Below are 15,631 nucleotides of genomic sequence, written 5' to 3'. Positions count from 1 at the left end.
AAGCCGGAGCAGAGACCAGGTGAAGTATAGGCTCCGGTGGCCAGGGGGGTTAACGGGACGGGCTGCTTGGCCAATCAGTGTGCTGCCCACCGCAGTGCACTGATTGGCTAAGCGGGAAGTGAAGACACCGGGAGCCCCGAAGCAAGCCGGAGCGGAGACCAGGTGAAGTATAGGCTCCGGCGGCCAGGGGGGTTAACGGGGCGGGCTGCTGACAAACTCGCAGCGGGATGTCCATCCTGTTGCTAGTTTGTCTGCCCGTACAGTGTACTGGGCAGGGATCCGCAGTGAGAAATCCGCTGTGGATCCGTTACGTGTGAACCCGCCCTTAATATGTTGCCTCCATTGGTAAGAACAAACAGCCTATTACCTGTTATTACCAGGTGTCCTCCGCCGCTATGTTCAGTCCCTAGCTGAACACTCCCGCCTTCACTTCTGAGACGGACACTCCTGAGACATCTGGCAGTGACAGCCCGGTCACTGACCTTGAGGGGACAGCACCATGGCCAGTGACTGGCTAAGCGGGCTGTCACTGCCAAGACAAGTCTGTCTTCGAAGAGGAAACAAGATCACTCAGCTGAGACCTGGAATTGTAGGACACCGGGGGAGTGCAGAGAGGTAAGAATAGACTGTTTGTTATATTCTCAAAGCAAATATTAAAGGTTAAGTTACAGAGAAATACCACTTGATTTCATAACCTGTGTTATTTCTAACATTTTTGTAAATGATTTATCACCTTACTCCAGAAAAACAGCTCGAATGTCTTGCCCATTAGGTGATTCCCCTCTCTTCAACCTGCTGTTTATTTCCTGATGTTAGGTGAAATCCTTTGGCACGGGGCTATGGGTGGTTTACTTACCCTCTGGTCTTCTTTAAATCAGTGGCTATGCTGGGACCCAGTAGCAGCCACTGATTGGCTGAGATGACACATGTGCATTGTCATCTCAGCCAATAGGCGGATGCAGCGATGGCCCAGCTGCAGCCACTGATTTGCTGAAGGGATGGGGATCGGTACTGGAGTAATAATGGGGGAGTTTAGTGTTAGCCATTTTATATCGGCTAACACTAGGCCCCGAATTAGTAATGAATGCCGTCTGTCAGACAGCTTTCACTACTGAGCATGTAAAGAAAAAGAAATAAAACACAGGACACAATTAAGAAAAGTATCTTATTCAAAATAACACACCCACAACCCTTGTTGAACTGAAAAAAAAAATGCTGATCATCAAAATAGTCCACTGAATGCGACACAATCCTCTGGATACCAATATCTGAAAAACCAAAAGGGGAAAAACACACACAAAAAAGGCAAGAGCTGAACACCCATCAATTTGACAGGTGTTCTACACATTACAGTATGCAGCATCTTGACATATGCTGCTTACAGTCTGACACACAAGGGGTTAAGTAAGGAAGCATGGCATCAACACTTAACTCCCTGGAGGCCAGATTGATCTCACACTGTACCCATTCTTGCAAGGAAGGGGGTTAAGTGCAATATGTATAGGCTATGGCGTTTTTTAGTAGAGCAGAAGACTTCCATTGACGTCTATGGGAGAAAAACACCACAGTTTGCCAAAAAACTCAAAACACCAAACCCTTAAAAATGCAAAGGACAGAAAAACACCAAACAAAAAAATGCCATGTGTGTAAGGCAGATCATAAAATTTCATTGACTTCCAGCTAACATCTGTCTGCTGACGTTTTTGCAGAAAAAAAACGTCATGGCGTTTTTTCAATTGACATTCCTTAGCCGCCGAACTGTGGGGAGGCACATAGTTAAAGTTAACCTTTAGGTGTCCCTACTACACCCCATACCTCTCTTTCGTAACACATCACCTCTTTAGTGGTCCAAGGTAAAATTTCTTTCCATGTCTAAAGCATTTGTATTACTTATAGCAGTGGACTATCATGCTGTCAGCATAATGTAGAACAGAAGAGCTGGGATGCATATGGTGGTTGGTCGGCATATAGCTGTCTGAGCAATCTGTTGACTGTCCTGTCATTGGGTAAGGAGGAATAGAGCTTATAGGAACAGGAATCCCTTTAACACTTTCGGTGTAAAATCAAACAATCAAGTCCTAAATGTAAATACTTTTATTAGTCATTGAATATAAAATGTTTATTTCTTTCTGTCTCGTTTGGAATAACGTGAATCATTATCCTCGGGGGATCTTGGGCGGACATCCCTATAGTGTCTCTTGGACCTGCTTTCATCAGACTGGCCTGGTTTTCCCTCCTGGTTGTTAGCCCTATAGGTGTCTATGATACATGGACTATGTCTTGCATTGATCTGCCGTAGCAGATACACCCCAGTTTGGAGGGAAGCATTGGCCTTTGAGGTGGCATTAAGCATTTCCTGCTGGAAGGCCAGCATCCTGGTGGTGTAGAACCCCATGGTGTCGGCACATTCCTTTATGCCATAAACTAGCTGCAGCACTGATCTACTGAGGAGGCTCAGTTCTGAATGAATTGCGGTCAAGCCCCTTTCCAGCACAGATGAAAGATGCATGTGCTGCATGTAGTACTGTTGTTCATACGGATTTTCCTTTGGATAATTTTTTTTCTCTGTAGAATGTTCCTCCATCTTCTCTTCTGTTGGCTGATGGGAGACAGGAGGGTGTTCATCACAAGAATCATCTTCTACAGAAAGAGCTTCTGAATCATTAACTCCGTCTAATAATCCACTCATGTTATACAGATCAGTGGAGTCGTCATCACTCTGACCCAGAACTATGAACAAAAGGTCACAGAATATTTTAAATGTCAGTTATTAGGGATTATATTATGTGATAGATTCAGACCAAACAATAGGGGGTGTCAGGAGTTGAGTGTATTTTGGAGGACATGACTCTACTATGGGGTATTGTCTCTTATTTATTTTGCTTTAAACAGAACTGAAAGTCCTTCATAGGACAGTCCTTTAAACAGAAATGAAAGTCCTTCTTTTCGTACCTGCAAGACGTCATCTGATATATTCCTCTGTGTCTGTCTCAACTCCAGTCCTCAAGGACCCCCCCAGGTCATGTTTGGAGGATTGTTTAGTACTGTATTTCACAGGTTATATCGTTAGTACATTATATCATATATCACCATAGGTCTTCTTTGGATGGGAAATCCTTAACCTTAATCCTTAATCACAACTTGTTGGGGGTAGTTGAAGACTGAATTTGAGAAACACTCTATCAATCAGATACCAGAGCCTTTTACTAACATCATGCTTATTATATCTCATATAAGGTACAGGTGTCAAACTGCGGCCCTCCAGCTGTTGCAAAGCTACAACTCCCAAAGCTATGGCTGTGTTCACACCTGCAGTAATGCAATGTGAATGTATCATTTAATTAGTAAACTGATTAGTAATTGATCATTTCATTGCTGTAATCAATCATTTCATTGTGTTAATGCAATGGAACTCCAAAGAGCGTGTAGCTTTGGCTCTCCATGCGTGATGAGCATTGTAGTTCAGCAAAAGTCAGAGGACAGCAAGTTTAACACCTCTGTTACGAGGGGCTGCTGATAAGTCTTTGGCTTTGTGTTTTTTTTTGTTTCTTTGTTAATGAATGTTACATCACATGAAACCTTTACGTGTCTATTATATGTTTTCAAAATTTTGTGTATTTAACTTATGGCAACAGTGGTCTAGGCGCGCGGGAAAACAAAATGACGGAATCTAAGGTGATATTCACAGCAGCGTTTCCGGACTGATAAGAACTTCCTGGATAGGAGGGTATGCTGCTGGTGGACTACCTTCAAAATGGTTCCACCATCAACGCAAGGTATTACATTGAACTTTTGGACCAATTGAAGGGAGCTCTGAAGGCCAAAAGGCGAGGCAAGCTGTCCAAAGGAATCTTGGTCCTGCAAGACAGCTCCTCCGCTCACAATGCACAAGCGACCACGGCAAAACTGGTGGAGCTAGGTTCCCAGCTGGTTTACCACCCACCTTATTCATCAGATCTAGCTCCCTCCGACTATAATCTGTTTCCAAACCAGACGAAACACCTCAAGGGTACCAAATTTTACACCATTTCTGATGCTATGGCTGCTACAGAAGACACAACTGAAATCGTTCTTTTTTCAAGCCTTACAGACCTTGGAATATTGATGTAAGAAGTGTGTTGACATCAGTGGAGAGTATGTGGAATAAATGTAAAGTTTCATTTTCCTATCTTGTTTCTTTCTAGGTAAAGCCAAAGACTTATCAGCTGCCCCTCGTACAAAGTGGCGCTCCTGCTCACTGGGACTATCTTTTCACATTGTACAGCAGCTGATTCCCTGATGTATTTGATTCTGATTTCCTATTCATCACCTGTGTGAACACAGCACACGTGTTGGATCATTAAGGCACCTGTGCATTGTTCAGACAAGTGAGGAATAGGAGAATTTCTGCCAGGGGCATTCCAAATGGTGAGGAGAGTGGGGAGGAGGGACGGAGAGGCAGTGCAAGGTTAGGGCATAGACACTCTAGGCCACGCCAATTTGACACAGGGCTGCAAGTTTAAAAGTAGTTTTTTTTAGGACATTAACTGCATCACCTGCCGAATGGACCCCAGGACAGATCTTGGATTAAAAGCAGCTATCCAAGGTACAAGTGGTTTGGGGGGGGACAGATTTTCGGTACAGAGTTGCTTTAAATGCAAAACACACCTGAACTGGAGACAAGAGTGGCGTTGTCTCTTGAAGAAAGTGGCCATGTTTTTGTAGAGCTGGATAACCCCTTTAACCTTCCCACAATGGCGGCATAAAATGTGATAAATATGAAAGAATTCTTACCAATAACTTAAAAAAAAAAGAACATTAAGAAGAGTACTGACTTACCAATACTGCTGCTTTCCTGGTCACTCATAACTATGTTCTTGTTTTTCTACACTTCACCAGGTTAGTACTGCTGAGATAAGAGTGCAAGCTATATTTATTCATTACATTCTTAAAGGGGTAGTTGACAAAAAAACTGAAATCAACTGGTGGCAGAGATTTGTAATTTACTTCTATTAAAATCTCAAGTATTTCAGTACTTATCAGCTCCTGTATGTGCCACAGGAAGTGGTGTATTGTTTCGAGTCTAACACAGTGCTCTCTGCTGCCACCACTGTCCATGTCAGGAACTGTTCAGAGCAGTAGCAAATCTGCTTGTTGTACACATGTTAACTTTACTGTTGGCACTAAAGTCAGTGCTTATAGATTTTCTCTTTTGTAATATGTTCTTAAAAAAACTAATAAAAACATTGAACCAGAAAACCTCTCCTGCTCTCCAGATAGGATGGCATACACCACTTCCTGCAGGACATACAGCAGCTGATAAGTACTGGAAGACTTGAGATTTTTTGCAATTAAAGTATATTACAAATCTCTGGTACTCTTTGTCACCAGTTGATTTGAAAGAAAGATATTTTTGTTAAACTTCCCCATTTCAGACATCATTTTACTTTGTAAAGGTACAAACATGAACACCGGATCCGCTGTGAGTATGTACGTGACGGATCCGCTGTGAGTATGTACGTGACAGCCCCCGTAACTCCCCCCCCCCGGCCAGGGCATACATTACCTTCTTCATGCTCCAGCTTGCTTTGGGCGCTCCCGATGTCTGGAGTGGCTGCAGCAAGGCAGCACACTAATTGGCTGACCGGGACGTCCAGCCGGGAGCTCCTGAAGCAAGCTGGAGCGTGGAGCAGGTAATGTAAGCTCTGGCCAGCAGGGGGGTTAAGGGGGCTCTGACTTACATACTTGCAGTGGGATGTCAATCCCGCTGCGAGTATGTATTCTCATTGAGGGTGCGTTCACACGTACAGGATCTGCAGTGGATTTCACAGGGTTAAAGGGGCCAGGTTACATATCAGCAGTGGAATTAAAATTCCGCTGCGGATATGTAATCGCATAGACCTTCACACTACATGGATCCGCAGCGGATCTTGCTGCAAACTTGCAGCGTGAAAGTCGCTGCGGATTCTGTACGTGTGAACGCACCCTGAAAATGACCAACAAGGGAGAGATCTAAACCCCGCCTCTTTGACCCTGCACTGCCAGTTTTTTCCCCTGAACAACAGCACCAAGAGACAAACGGACCCCAACACAGGGCATGGATTGAGGAAGGCTACGTAACGGTACCAGGCGATTTGGGGGGAGTGTCGCAATGTATACAGATATGCTTGCAAAGCATTATCCTGTAATACCAGAACAGAGCTAATTTCTTCCAAAAACAGCACCATGTCTGCTCTGGTTGTGTCTGGTATTACAATGTGGCCCCATTCATTTCAATGGAACTGAGCTGCCATACTTGCTATTCGTGGATAGCCCTTGCAACCAGTATTGGACTGGCCCACCAGAGGACCGGAAGATCCGGGCGGCCCCAGCTTTAAAACCTGCACAAACACTGACTGCCATGTCGTGTCTCGCTGGTTCTTCATTGGTGGGCCCCCAGAATCATTTCCTCTGGTGGGCCCCAGATACCCCAGTCTGACACTGCCTGCAACCCAACCCCAGTCTCCTTTCATCAGTCCCATGTATATAATCCTACATATAGGGGTATGAGTATCCTGGGCCATGTAACCATCAATGGTTGTAGAAGAAATTTAGTATAGTAGTATAATCCTACATATAGGGGTATAAGTATCCTGGGCCATGTAACCTTCAATGGTTGTAGAAGAAATTTAGTATAGTAGTATAATCCGTTATATAGGGGTATGAGTATCCTGGGCCATGTAACCATCAATGGTTGTAGAAGAAATTTAGTATAGTAGTATAATCCTACATATAGGGGTATGAGTATCCTGGGCCATGTAACCATCAATGGTTGTAGAAGAAATTTAGTATAGTAGTATAATCCTACATATAGGGGTATGAGTATCCTGGGCCATGTAACCATCAATGGTTGTAGAGGAAATTTAGTATAGTAGTATAATCCTACATATAGGGGTATAAGTATCCTGGGCCATGTAACCATCAATGGTTGTAGAGGAAATTTAGTATAGTAGTATAATCCTACATATAGGGGTAGAAGTATCCTGGGCCATGTAACCATCAATGGTTGTAGAAGAAATTTAGTATAGTAGTATAATCCTACATATAGGGGTAGAAGTATCCTGGGCCATGTAACCATCAATGGTTGTAGAAGAAATTTAGTATAGTAGTATAATCCTACATATAGGGGTAGAAGTATCCTGGGCCATGTAACCATCAATGGTTGTAGAAGAAATTTAGTATAGTAGTATAATCCTACATATAGGGGTAGAAGTATCCTGGGCCATGTAACCATCAATGGTTGTAGAAGAAATTTAGTATAGTAGTATAATCCTACATATAGGGGTATGAGTATCCTGGGCCATGTAACCATCAATGGTTGTAGAGGAAATTTAGTATAGTAGTATAATCCTACATATAGGGGTATGAGTATCCTGGGCCATGTAACCATCAATGGTTGTAGAGGAAATTTAGTATAGTAGTATAATCCTACATATAGGGGTAGAAGTATCCTGGGCCATGTAACCAACAATGGTTGTAGAGGAAATTTAGTATAGTAGTATAATCCTACATATAGGGGTATAAGTATCCTGGGCCATGTAACCATCAATGGTTGTAGAGGAAATTTAGTATAGTAGTATAATCCTACATATAGGGGTATGAGTATCCTGGGCCATGTAACCATCAATGGTTGTAGAGGAAATTTAGTATAGTAGTATAATCCTACATATAGGGGTAGAAGTATCCTGGGCCATGTAACCATCAATGGTTGTAGAGGAAATTTAGTATAGTAGTATAATCCTACATATAGGGGTAGAAGTATCCTGGGCCATGTAACCATCAATGGTTGTAGAAGAAATTTAGTATAGTAGTATAATCCTACATATAGGGGTATGAGTATCCTGGGCCATGTAACCATCAATGGTTGTAGAGGAAATTTAGTATAGTAGTATAATCCTACATATAGGGGTATGAGTATCCTGGGCCATGTAACCATCAATGGTTGTAGAGGAAATTTAGTATAGTAGTATAATCCTACATATAGGGGTAGAAGTATCCTGGGCCATGTAACCAACAATGGTTGTAGAAGAAATTTAGTATAGTAGTATAATCCTACATATAGGGGTATAAGTATCCTGGGCCATGTAACCATCGATGGTTGTAGAAGAAATTTAGTATAGTAGTATAATCCTACATATAGGGGTAGAAGTATCCTGGGCCATGTAACCATCAATGGTTGTAGAGGAAATTTAGTATAGTAGTATAATCCTACATATAGGGGTAGAAGTATCCTGGGCCATGTAACCATCAATGGTTGTTGAGGAAATGTCAGCACTTGTAGTCCACCAAGTCATAGGGGGGTTTATTATGCCAAATAGTTGTATCGGACGGATCCTGGGACAGAAGCCGCAGGCGTCTAGGGACACTATGTGAATAAAACCTTATAGCTGCAGTTTCAGCTCCATGGTCTCCACTGTACAGTCACCTCACCAATATGTCTGCTCACACAACCGCCATAAACCGAAAAAACGGAAACACAGCGCAGTCACGGACCCGTCGCACCATGGCACCAGCAGAGACCGGACTGGATCCATCGTTACGAGCAGCGAGGCAGAGCAGCTCCAGCGGTACAGCGAGCACTTGCCTTCTGCAGTCTCCCCGCTAGGTGGCGGTCTCCTACAGCCTAGAGACCGGCAACCTGCGCAACATCCTCTTCGTCCGGTTTCCGTGGACCGCACCAACGTCGCATCCTCTCGTGGATTTTCACGCGTAGCACAAACCATAGACAAACTATTGGCCATGAATACACCACATCCCATACGAGAGAGCAGGAGATCTACTTCATGCCATATAATTACACTAATAATACTTCCGCGGTAACAGCGGTGCGTTCCAATTGGCGGAAGTTGTCGTAGTTTGACCCCTGCCGGCAACTGTGACTCCCGGAAGTGATTCTCTAGTGCTGCACAGAGATCAACGTGACATTCACAGGGAGCCAGGCAGCTATGGGTCTGTTGCGGGCAGCCTCTGTGCTCGCCCCCCGGCTATGCCAAGCTGGGGGTAAGGTGTGTACACTCCTCATATGTGTCTGTGAGTTGTTGGGGGGGTATAGAAGATTTGTGAGGCTCCCTCTCCTGTCCTGGAGAACTACAAGTGTCAGCATACTGTGACATTGGAACCCAGCATGCTGAGGCTTATGGCTGTGTGCCTGTCTGTAGTATGGGGATCATTCTCATTCTGGTCTGCATTACAATTGCTTCCCTTTGCTGGTGGTATAATCTGCCATGTATTTTCTGTGCACATGGGAGTAGTGTGGTTTTTCCTTACCATCACATGGTCACAGCGCTCATCTCCTCTCTGGCTCTGTGATTTGTCCTGATCCTGATCAGGTGATCTCAGAAGGTTTCAGGAAAACATCAGGAGTTCCTAACAGTAATCAGGTTTTACCTTCAGGAAACGCTTTCAGGATTCCTGATCAGGAAAAAAAGTGTTGGTCTAATATGCCAATATACATTGCCCATACAATGGCCCCTAGTGTACAGCTCCGTCTTCTCCCCCTCCTGTACTGTGTCATCCTCTAATCTGTTGCTGAACTATGACTCTCATTATGAGATGTAGTTCTACAGCTCATGAGAGATGGACCTACCTCTGCCAGTGTGGGGTGCTGTCCTAGATTGTTTCTGCTGAGGCTGGTGTGTGGGAGAATAGGGATCTCTGCTGCTGTGTGATGGAGGACAGGTGATCACTGCTGCTGCTGAGGTTTGGGGGAGGGGGGTGGGTGGATGGGGGATCACTGCTGAGGTACAGGGGAGCAGGAGAGATCATTGCTGCTGAGGCCTGGAAGAGAATGGGAGATCGATGCTGCAGAGGTATGTGTGTGTGTGTGTGGGGGGGGGGGATTGCTGCTGCTGAGGAGGTCCCTAGACTTCTATGGGGGCGTCCGTGCTGGAATTCCGTCCAAAATCTATGAAGAAAGGATATGCAAAGTAGCTCTCACACCTCTTAAGCAAATAGATGTCCCTTCAAGTCAAGTCTCGCTCAGTCAAGGAGCCTTAGAACATCTATAAAATTCTGACCTATTTTCTGGAATGGACACCTTTCAGGAAAAATCCTCAAGGGCGTGCGTGACTAATTTAAACCTATGGATATGGAATTTTCAGTATTTTCCTTTCGTATTAAGGGAACTTAGGGACCTATTACACAGGCTGATGGGGGCCCGATGAATACTGTAAACAAGTGCAAATCTGGTAGATCAGCGTTCGTTTACTGGGCCTATTAATCGTTTAGAAAGGGCTGCACGGACATTGTTACCATGTCCTTGCAACCCCTGCTTAGGTATATATTATCTCTCCACGCTCCAGAGCTCCTCCTGCAGTCTGTTTCTTCCCGGGTACCGCGTGCTGAAGCTTCAGAGCGGCCTGTCTGAGCTGACAGGCCGCTTAGCCAATCACTGGCTTTGACAGTGTTTGGCTGAGTGGCCTGTAAGCTCAGAAAGGCAGCTCTGAAGCTTCAACGAGCGGGACCTAGGAAGAAGCAGACTGCAGGAGGAGCTCTGGAGCTTGGATGAGTAATGTCTACTGTTTGCAGAATCGTCAGCTGTCTGTCATGCATCCCTATTACACATAGCCGTGCACAGTCGGCAGCCGATGATTTTAGGTTTGGGCGTAAAGCAACGATAAGCCAATAATTGTTTCCTTGGCTGAATGATAATCGGCTGAATTGGAACGATTATCGCTGCGTGTAAGGGTGCGTTTACACAGAAAGATTTATCTGACAGATTTTGAAAGCCAAATCCAGGAATGTATTTGAAAAGAGGATAGATCCCAGTCTTTCCTTTATAACCTGATCCCTGTTTATAGTCTGTTCCTGGTTCTGGCTTCAAAGATCTGTCTGTGTAAACGCACCATAACAGGGCCCTTAGGGTTGGGTCAGCACAAGAAATTATCTGCTTATGGTGCGTTTACACAGACAGATTTATCTGACAGATCTTTGAAGCCAAAACCAGGAGCAGACTAAACAGGGATCAGGTCATAAAGGAAAGACTGGGATCCTGTTTTTAAATCCATTCCTGGCTTTGGCTTCCAAAATCTGTCAGATAAGTCTTTCTGTGTAAATGCACCCATATGTGTGTTTATGTAAATTAGAATTTTTGATTATTTATATGGATTTTTCTGACACTTGATGTGACTTGTTTTTGTATTACAGCAGCCTTTGAACTTTTGCCGACATTGCTCCTCTGACGTAATTCCCAATGAAAGAATTCGCAACATTGGGATATCTGCCCACATTGATTCTGGCAAAACCACAGTAACGGAGCGTATTCTTTATTACACTGGCCGGATAGCGCAGATGCATGAGGTGAGATACGTCCACTGCATATCCTGAGAGTTTCTCCAGTTTTATTGAAGACATGTATTTTTGTCTAAATGATCATATATGTTACAGGGGCTGATGTGTATATTCTGGTTTGTTCATAGATTCAGTCAGGCTTCCTTCTGCAATGTCTGAACATCATATTTTTATATAAGCTTTTAGGGTCCAAGTAAAAATATAGTTCTGATAAGTTATATGAAAATATGATGTTCAGACATTGCAGATTTTTAGTGTGATTTCTGCAGCAGAAATCTCCTACTTTATACAGTACAATACATGTGGATGTCAAAGCAATGTCCATGTGTAGGAGAAAAGTCTGCCTGGATTTCCAGAAACTCCACTAAGTCCTCCATACAGTAAAATCCCTTTTACTCATAAATCATGTGGACCTGATAGGTGGTTGATTATTAATATTAGGTATTTTGGAGATTCTGTTTAATCAACAGAAAAGTCCATACTTTACAAACAAATACCCCCCAACACAAGACTACATGGTATGTCTTGTGGTATTAGATAATGGTTCAACCATCATGTTCACATGGGCCTTCTTTGCTCCTGCGTTTCCTAGACGTGTCACTCTGCTTTAGAGAAAAACATATTCACGAAGCTTCGATGCAAAGGTTGATTTATTTATTGAGCGCAATGTGTAAACAATCTGTCACAGGTATTTTTGAGAAGTCATAAAGGTGTATAAACTCACCTGTAAGAGGGAAAGGTCAGAAGCTTAGTCCATCCAGTCCATCCAGGTCATGTGACACAGAGGTGGGAGAGAATGTGTGAAGTGGATATTTCTCTTGGCTTGTTTTCCTGGTCAGCTGTGATTTAAAGACTCAGACCCCAACCAATCTAAACTTTCCATATGTCTTTGTGACATGGTTTTTTCTCCATAAATTGCTCATGACATAAAGCTGCCCAATCCCTATAGTTTAAGTTATACTTCTGAGAGGAAGTGAGCACCAAACAGCAGAACAGGTAGGATCTTTTCTGCTCCCTGGACAAGCCCTTTAAGCTGCCTATGTTTAGTTAAACAGCTGTTATTCTGATTGATAGGCTTGCAATGCTAGCCTCCACTGATGAGCCTCCACTCCAAGAGTCTCCACTGATGCCCCCAAAAAATTTAAATATGCAAAATAGGAGTCCGTGGAGCCTTTGTTGCGAGTCTCAAAACACGGGATAGCCAGATATCTCTAGCCTGTTGCCACGGGGTGCCTCCATGATAGGGAGAGCACCACACCACCCTGATAAATAGCCCCTTAAGTCCCACTCGGTTGTGAGTATTGGAACATAAATAGGAAAACACCAGGGTGGCCCCTTTTTGTCAATGTCTAACTCAAGGTGCGAGTATTGCGATCATGACAAGGGCTTGCCAAGGCAGGCTTCCATCCACAGACAGCCGTTTCGGGTTTTTTGCCCCTCGTCAGTGTGGAGTAGGATTCTGGCTAGTTGGGGCAATGGCAAATCGACCTCTTTTTATCAAAGTGCCCAGGGAGAGGGTGGGTGAAAGTAACATACTTACCTCCCCGACTCCCACGGAGTGTGGTTGCTTTCGGGTTGTGATACGTGACGTAGCAGGCATGCTCAGCAATTCAGTGCTAGAGGCAGGACACCACTGGGACTGGTGCAGGTGAATACTGGGGGGAGGCAGGGAGGTAAAGGTATGGTAATGTTTGTTTTCACACAAACAGCCCCCCCCCCCCCGGCATTCAAAAAAAGGTATCCTGGCCAAGCAACCCCTTTATGCTGGTTTACACATGGCAGGTTTTTTTTGTTTGTTTTTTAACTCCCGACTACAGTTTTTATGCCATTCAAATGGGAGGTTTTCTACTTGTCTTACCTGTTGGATCCACTTCTGGTTTTAGCACAAAAACTGGCATGTGTGGAACCAGCATTAAGTCTGTCATTTGTTTGTGAATGTCCCCTGGTCTGAAGTGGGTGGCCCATTGTGTTTGGTGTGGCCTTTCCTTACCTAAAGAGAATGTACCATCAGGTACACTTTCTTTAAAATCAGTTATCTACCACAAAGTGCCCCAGATAATCCGTCCTAAACGCAAAAAACGCAAGTTAGCATAAAGAAAAAAGAATCCACCCAGGGGATCCCAAGAAAATATTTAGCTGGACAGTAAATAATGTATCACAATAAATCTTTATTATTACATAATTAAAAAGTACATTAAAAATTGGAGACGAAGAGACAGTACCATACTCAAAGAAATGAGGAGAGGGGACATGAATCGAAATAAATAACAAGTATTTACACATCAATTATTTAGTAGTATATTGCACATATTCATGATAAATATATATGTATATACGTGTCAAAGCAGACAAATACCATTTGGTGACTGATGAAATCAAGTATAGTTTAAATAAATAAAGTTCAATGCTACAAAACCGTGCAATTAATGTGGATGAGATCCAAAATATACTATTTGGTGTGCAAAAAATAATATAATACCAGACCAAAAAGGTTCAAACCAAAATTAAATAAATATCGCAACAAATCCACAAAGACAAAATCAATAAAGGAAAATATATGTCTACCACTGGTAAATGTACATACACGATGTCCCCTCACCCTGGGGAACTCGTGTATGTACATTTACCAGTAGTAGACATATATTTTCCTTTATTGATTTTGTCTTTGTGGATTTGTTGCGATATTTATTTAATTTTGGTTTGAACCTTTTTGGTCTGGTATTATATTATTTTTTGCACACCAAATAGTATATTTTGGATCTCATCCACATTAATTGCACGGTTATGTAGCATTGAACTTTATATATTTAAACTATACTTGATTTCATCAGTCACCTACTGATATTTGTCTGCTTTGACACGTATATACATATATATTTATATATTTATCATGAATATGTGCAATATACTACTAAATAATTGATGTGTAAATACTTGTTATTTATTTCGATTCATTTCCCCTCTCCTCATTTCTTTGTGTATGGTACTGTCTCTTCGTCTCCAATTTTTAATGTACTTTTTAATTATGTAATAATAAAGATTTATTGTGATACATTATTTACTGTCCAGCAAAATATTTTCTTGGGATCCCCTGGGTGGATTCCTTTTTCTTTATGCTAAGTTTCTTTAAAATCACACATGAATCGAATCGCGCCAGCACGGGGAAGCCGATGCTGCGGCCTTTTTTTTTTTGAACCGTGGCCTGGTTCTTGCGTACGGCGCACTTCAATTCATGGTTATCGGGCCGGAGGTGAAGCACTAGGAGGAAACCCCCGCCCTTCCATGACACGCCGTTCGATTCATGTGTGATTTTAAAAAGAGTTACCTGATGGTACATTCTCTTTAAAGGGACAGTGTCACATTTTTGAAAAATTTTTAATAAAAGGTGATAAGAAAAAATAAGTGTGTTGTATTTTTTTTTTTTTTTTTTACATAAGGCTTGGGTGTTTTTATCAAATGAATGTTTGCACAGGGGGCTGCCATGTTTATAGTGTCTGTGTGTGACGTCATTTCACGACACACACACAGACACTATACGGCACCTCCTTAACATTGAAGTGAACCGACGGAGTCCGTCTGGTTCACTTACACTGGAGGCTCCGTCACTGTGTACTGCGCATGTGCATGGACATGCGCAGTACACAGCTGAATTACAAGGGGCGGGATGGCGGCGCCATTTTCTTGAAGGACCTGGCCAGCTAGAGGCACGAGAACGAGGGAGGAGAGAGACCGCACAGTGAGTTGGCAGAACTGTGTGTGTAGGTCTCTCCCCTCCCCACACACCGTGTCGAACTGGGCAACTCCCCCCACTAACAGTCCCCCCCCCAGTACAGTACAGCGCCGCGGTGAGCTTCATGCACGGACAGGCTGTAATACACTGTCCCGGAAGCTCACAGCTGCCGGCTCTCGGTGCCCGGACATGTGACATCGCGGCGCTACTGAGCAGGAGAGAAGTCCGGGCACCAAGAGGCTGCAGCTGTGAGCTTCTGGGACAGTGTATTACAGACGGTCCGTGCATGAAGCTCACCGCAGCGCTGTACTGTACCTGTAGCTGTACTCACCGCGGCCCCATACTGAGCTTCAGGGCCGGTGTATTACAGCCTGCCTCTACCGCGCCCTCTCCCTGTGCCCCCCACTGCTCCCCGTGCTACATCAGCTGCTCCCTCAGCCTCTCATCTCTGTCACCCCAGCCTCACACTCCAGCCTCTCCCAGCCTCTACCCCCCTGTCACCCCAGCCTCTACCCCCCTGTCACCCCAGCCTCGCACCCCAGCCTCTACCCCCCTGTCACCCCAGCCTCGCACCCCAGCCTCTACCCCCCCTGT

General features: G+C 43.9%; 2 protein-coding genes across 8 annotated transcripts in view; one reads left to right on the top strand and one right to left on the bottom strand.

Moving 5' to 3' along the window:
* Positions 1-2,076: 2,076 nt before the first annotated feature.
* Positions 2,077-8,766, bottom strand: LOC138795756 (uncharacterized). Of its 7 annotated transcripts, none has more exons than XM_069975283.1 (3): positions 8,603-8,766; positions 4,819-4,888; positions 2,077-2,730 (listed from the first exon to the last, which is right to left on the bottom strand). In XM_069975283.1, the coding sequence occupies exons 2-3, from the start codon at positions 4,844-4,846 to the stop codon at positions 2,120-2,122; spliced, it is 639 nt and encodes a 212-aa protein (XP_069831384.1). In that variant the 5' UTR covers positions 4,847-4,888; positions 8,603-8,766; the 3' UTR covers positions 2,077-2,119. The 7 variants fall into 7 exon arrangements, with proteins under 7 accessions (XP_069831384.1, XP_069831385.1, XP_069831383.1 ...); XM_069975284.1 differs by having other exon boundaries at positions 4,819-4,885; XM_069975282.1 differs by lacking the exon at positions 8,603-8,766 and adding an exon at positions 8,449-8,535.
* Positions 8,530-15,631, top strand: part of GFM1 (G elongation factor mitochondrial 1) — a 44,717-nt gene continuing 37,615 nt past the window's right edge. The window contains exons 1-2 of the mRNA XM_069975277.1: positions 8,530-9,023; positions 11,164-11,316. Of these exons, the coding sequence (XP_069831378.1) occupies positions 8,964-9,023; positions 11,164-11,316 (213 nt within the window). The 5' untranslated portion in view covers positions 8,530-8,963. The remainder of the gene's footprint in view (positions 9,024-11,163; positions 11,317-15,631) is intronic.

Source organism: Dendropsophus ebraccatus, chromosome 6 (assembly GCF_027789765.1).
Source record: "Dendropsophus ebraccatus isolate aDenEbr1 chromosome 6, aDenEbr1.pat, whole genome shotgun sequence".
In the NCBI taxonomy this organism is placed as follows: domain Eukaryota; kingdom Metazoa; phylum Chordata; class Amphibia; order Anura; family Hylidae; genus Dendropsophus; species Dendropsophus ebraccatus.
The sequence above is the reverse complement of the archived record's forward strand: the minus strand, read 5'-3'. Positions and strand labels throughout refer to the sequence as shown.

What these genes read in the sequence shown, in the direction of transcription:
- LOC138795756 (XM_069975283.1), bottom strand. Translation starts at nt 4,846, where the DNA reads ATGAGTGACCAGGAAAGCAGCAGTATTG. An exon ending in CCAGGAAAGCAGCAGTATTG is followed by an intron (nt 2,731 to 4,818) that starts GTAAGTCAGTAC and finishes TTTTGTTCATAG; the next exon opens with TTCTGGGTCAGAGTGATGAC.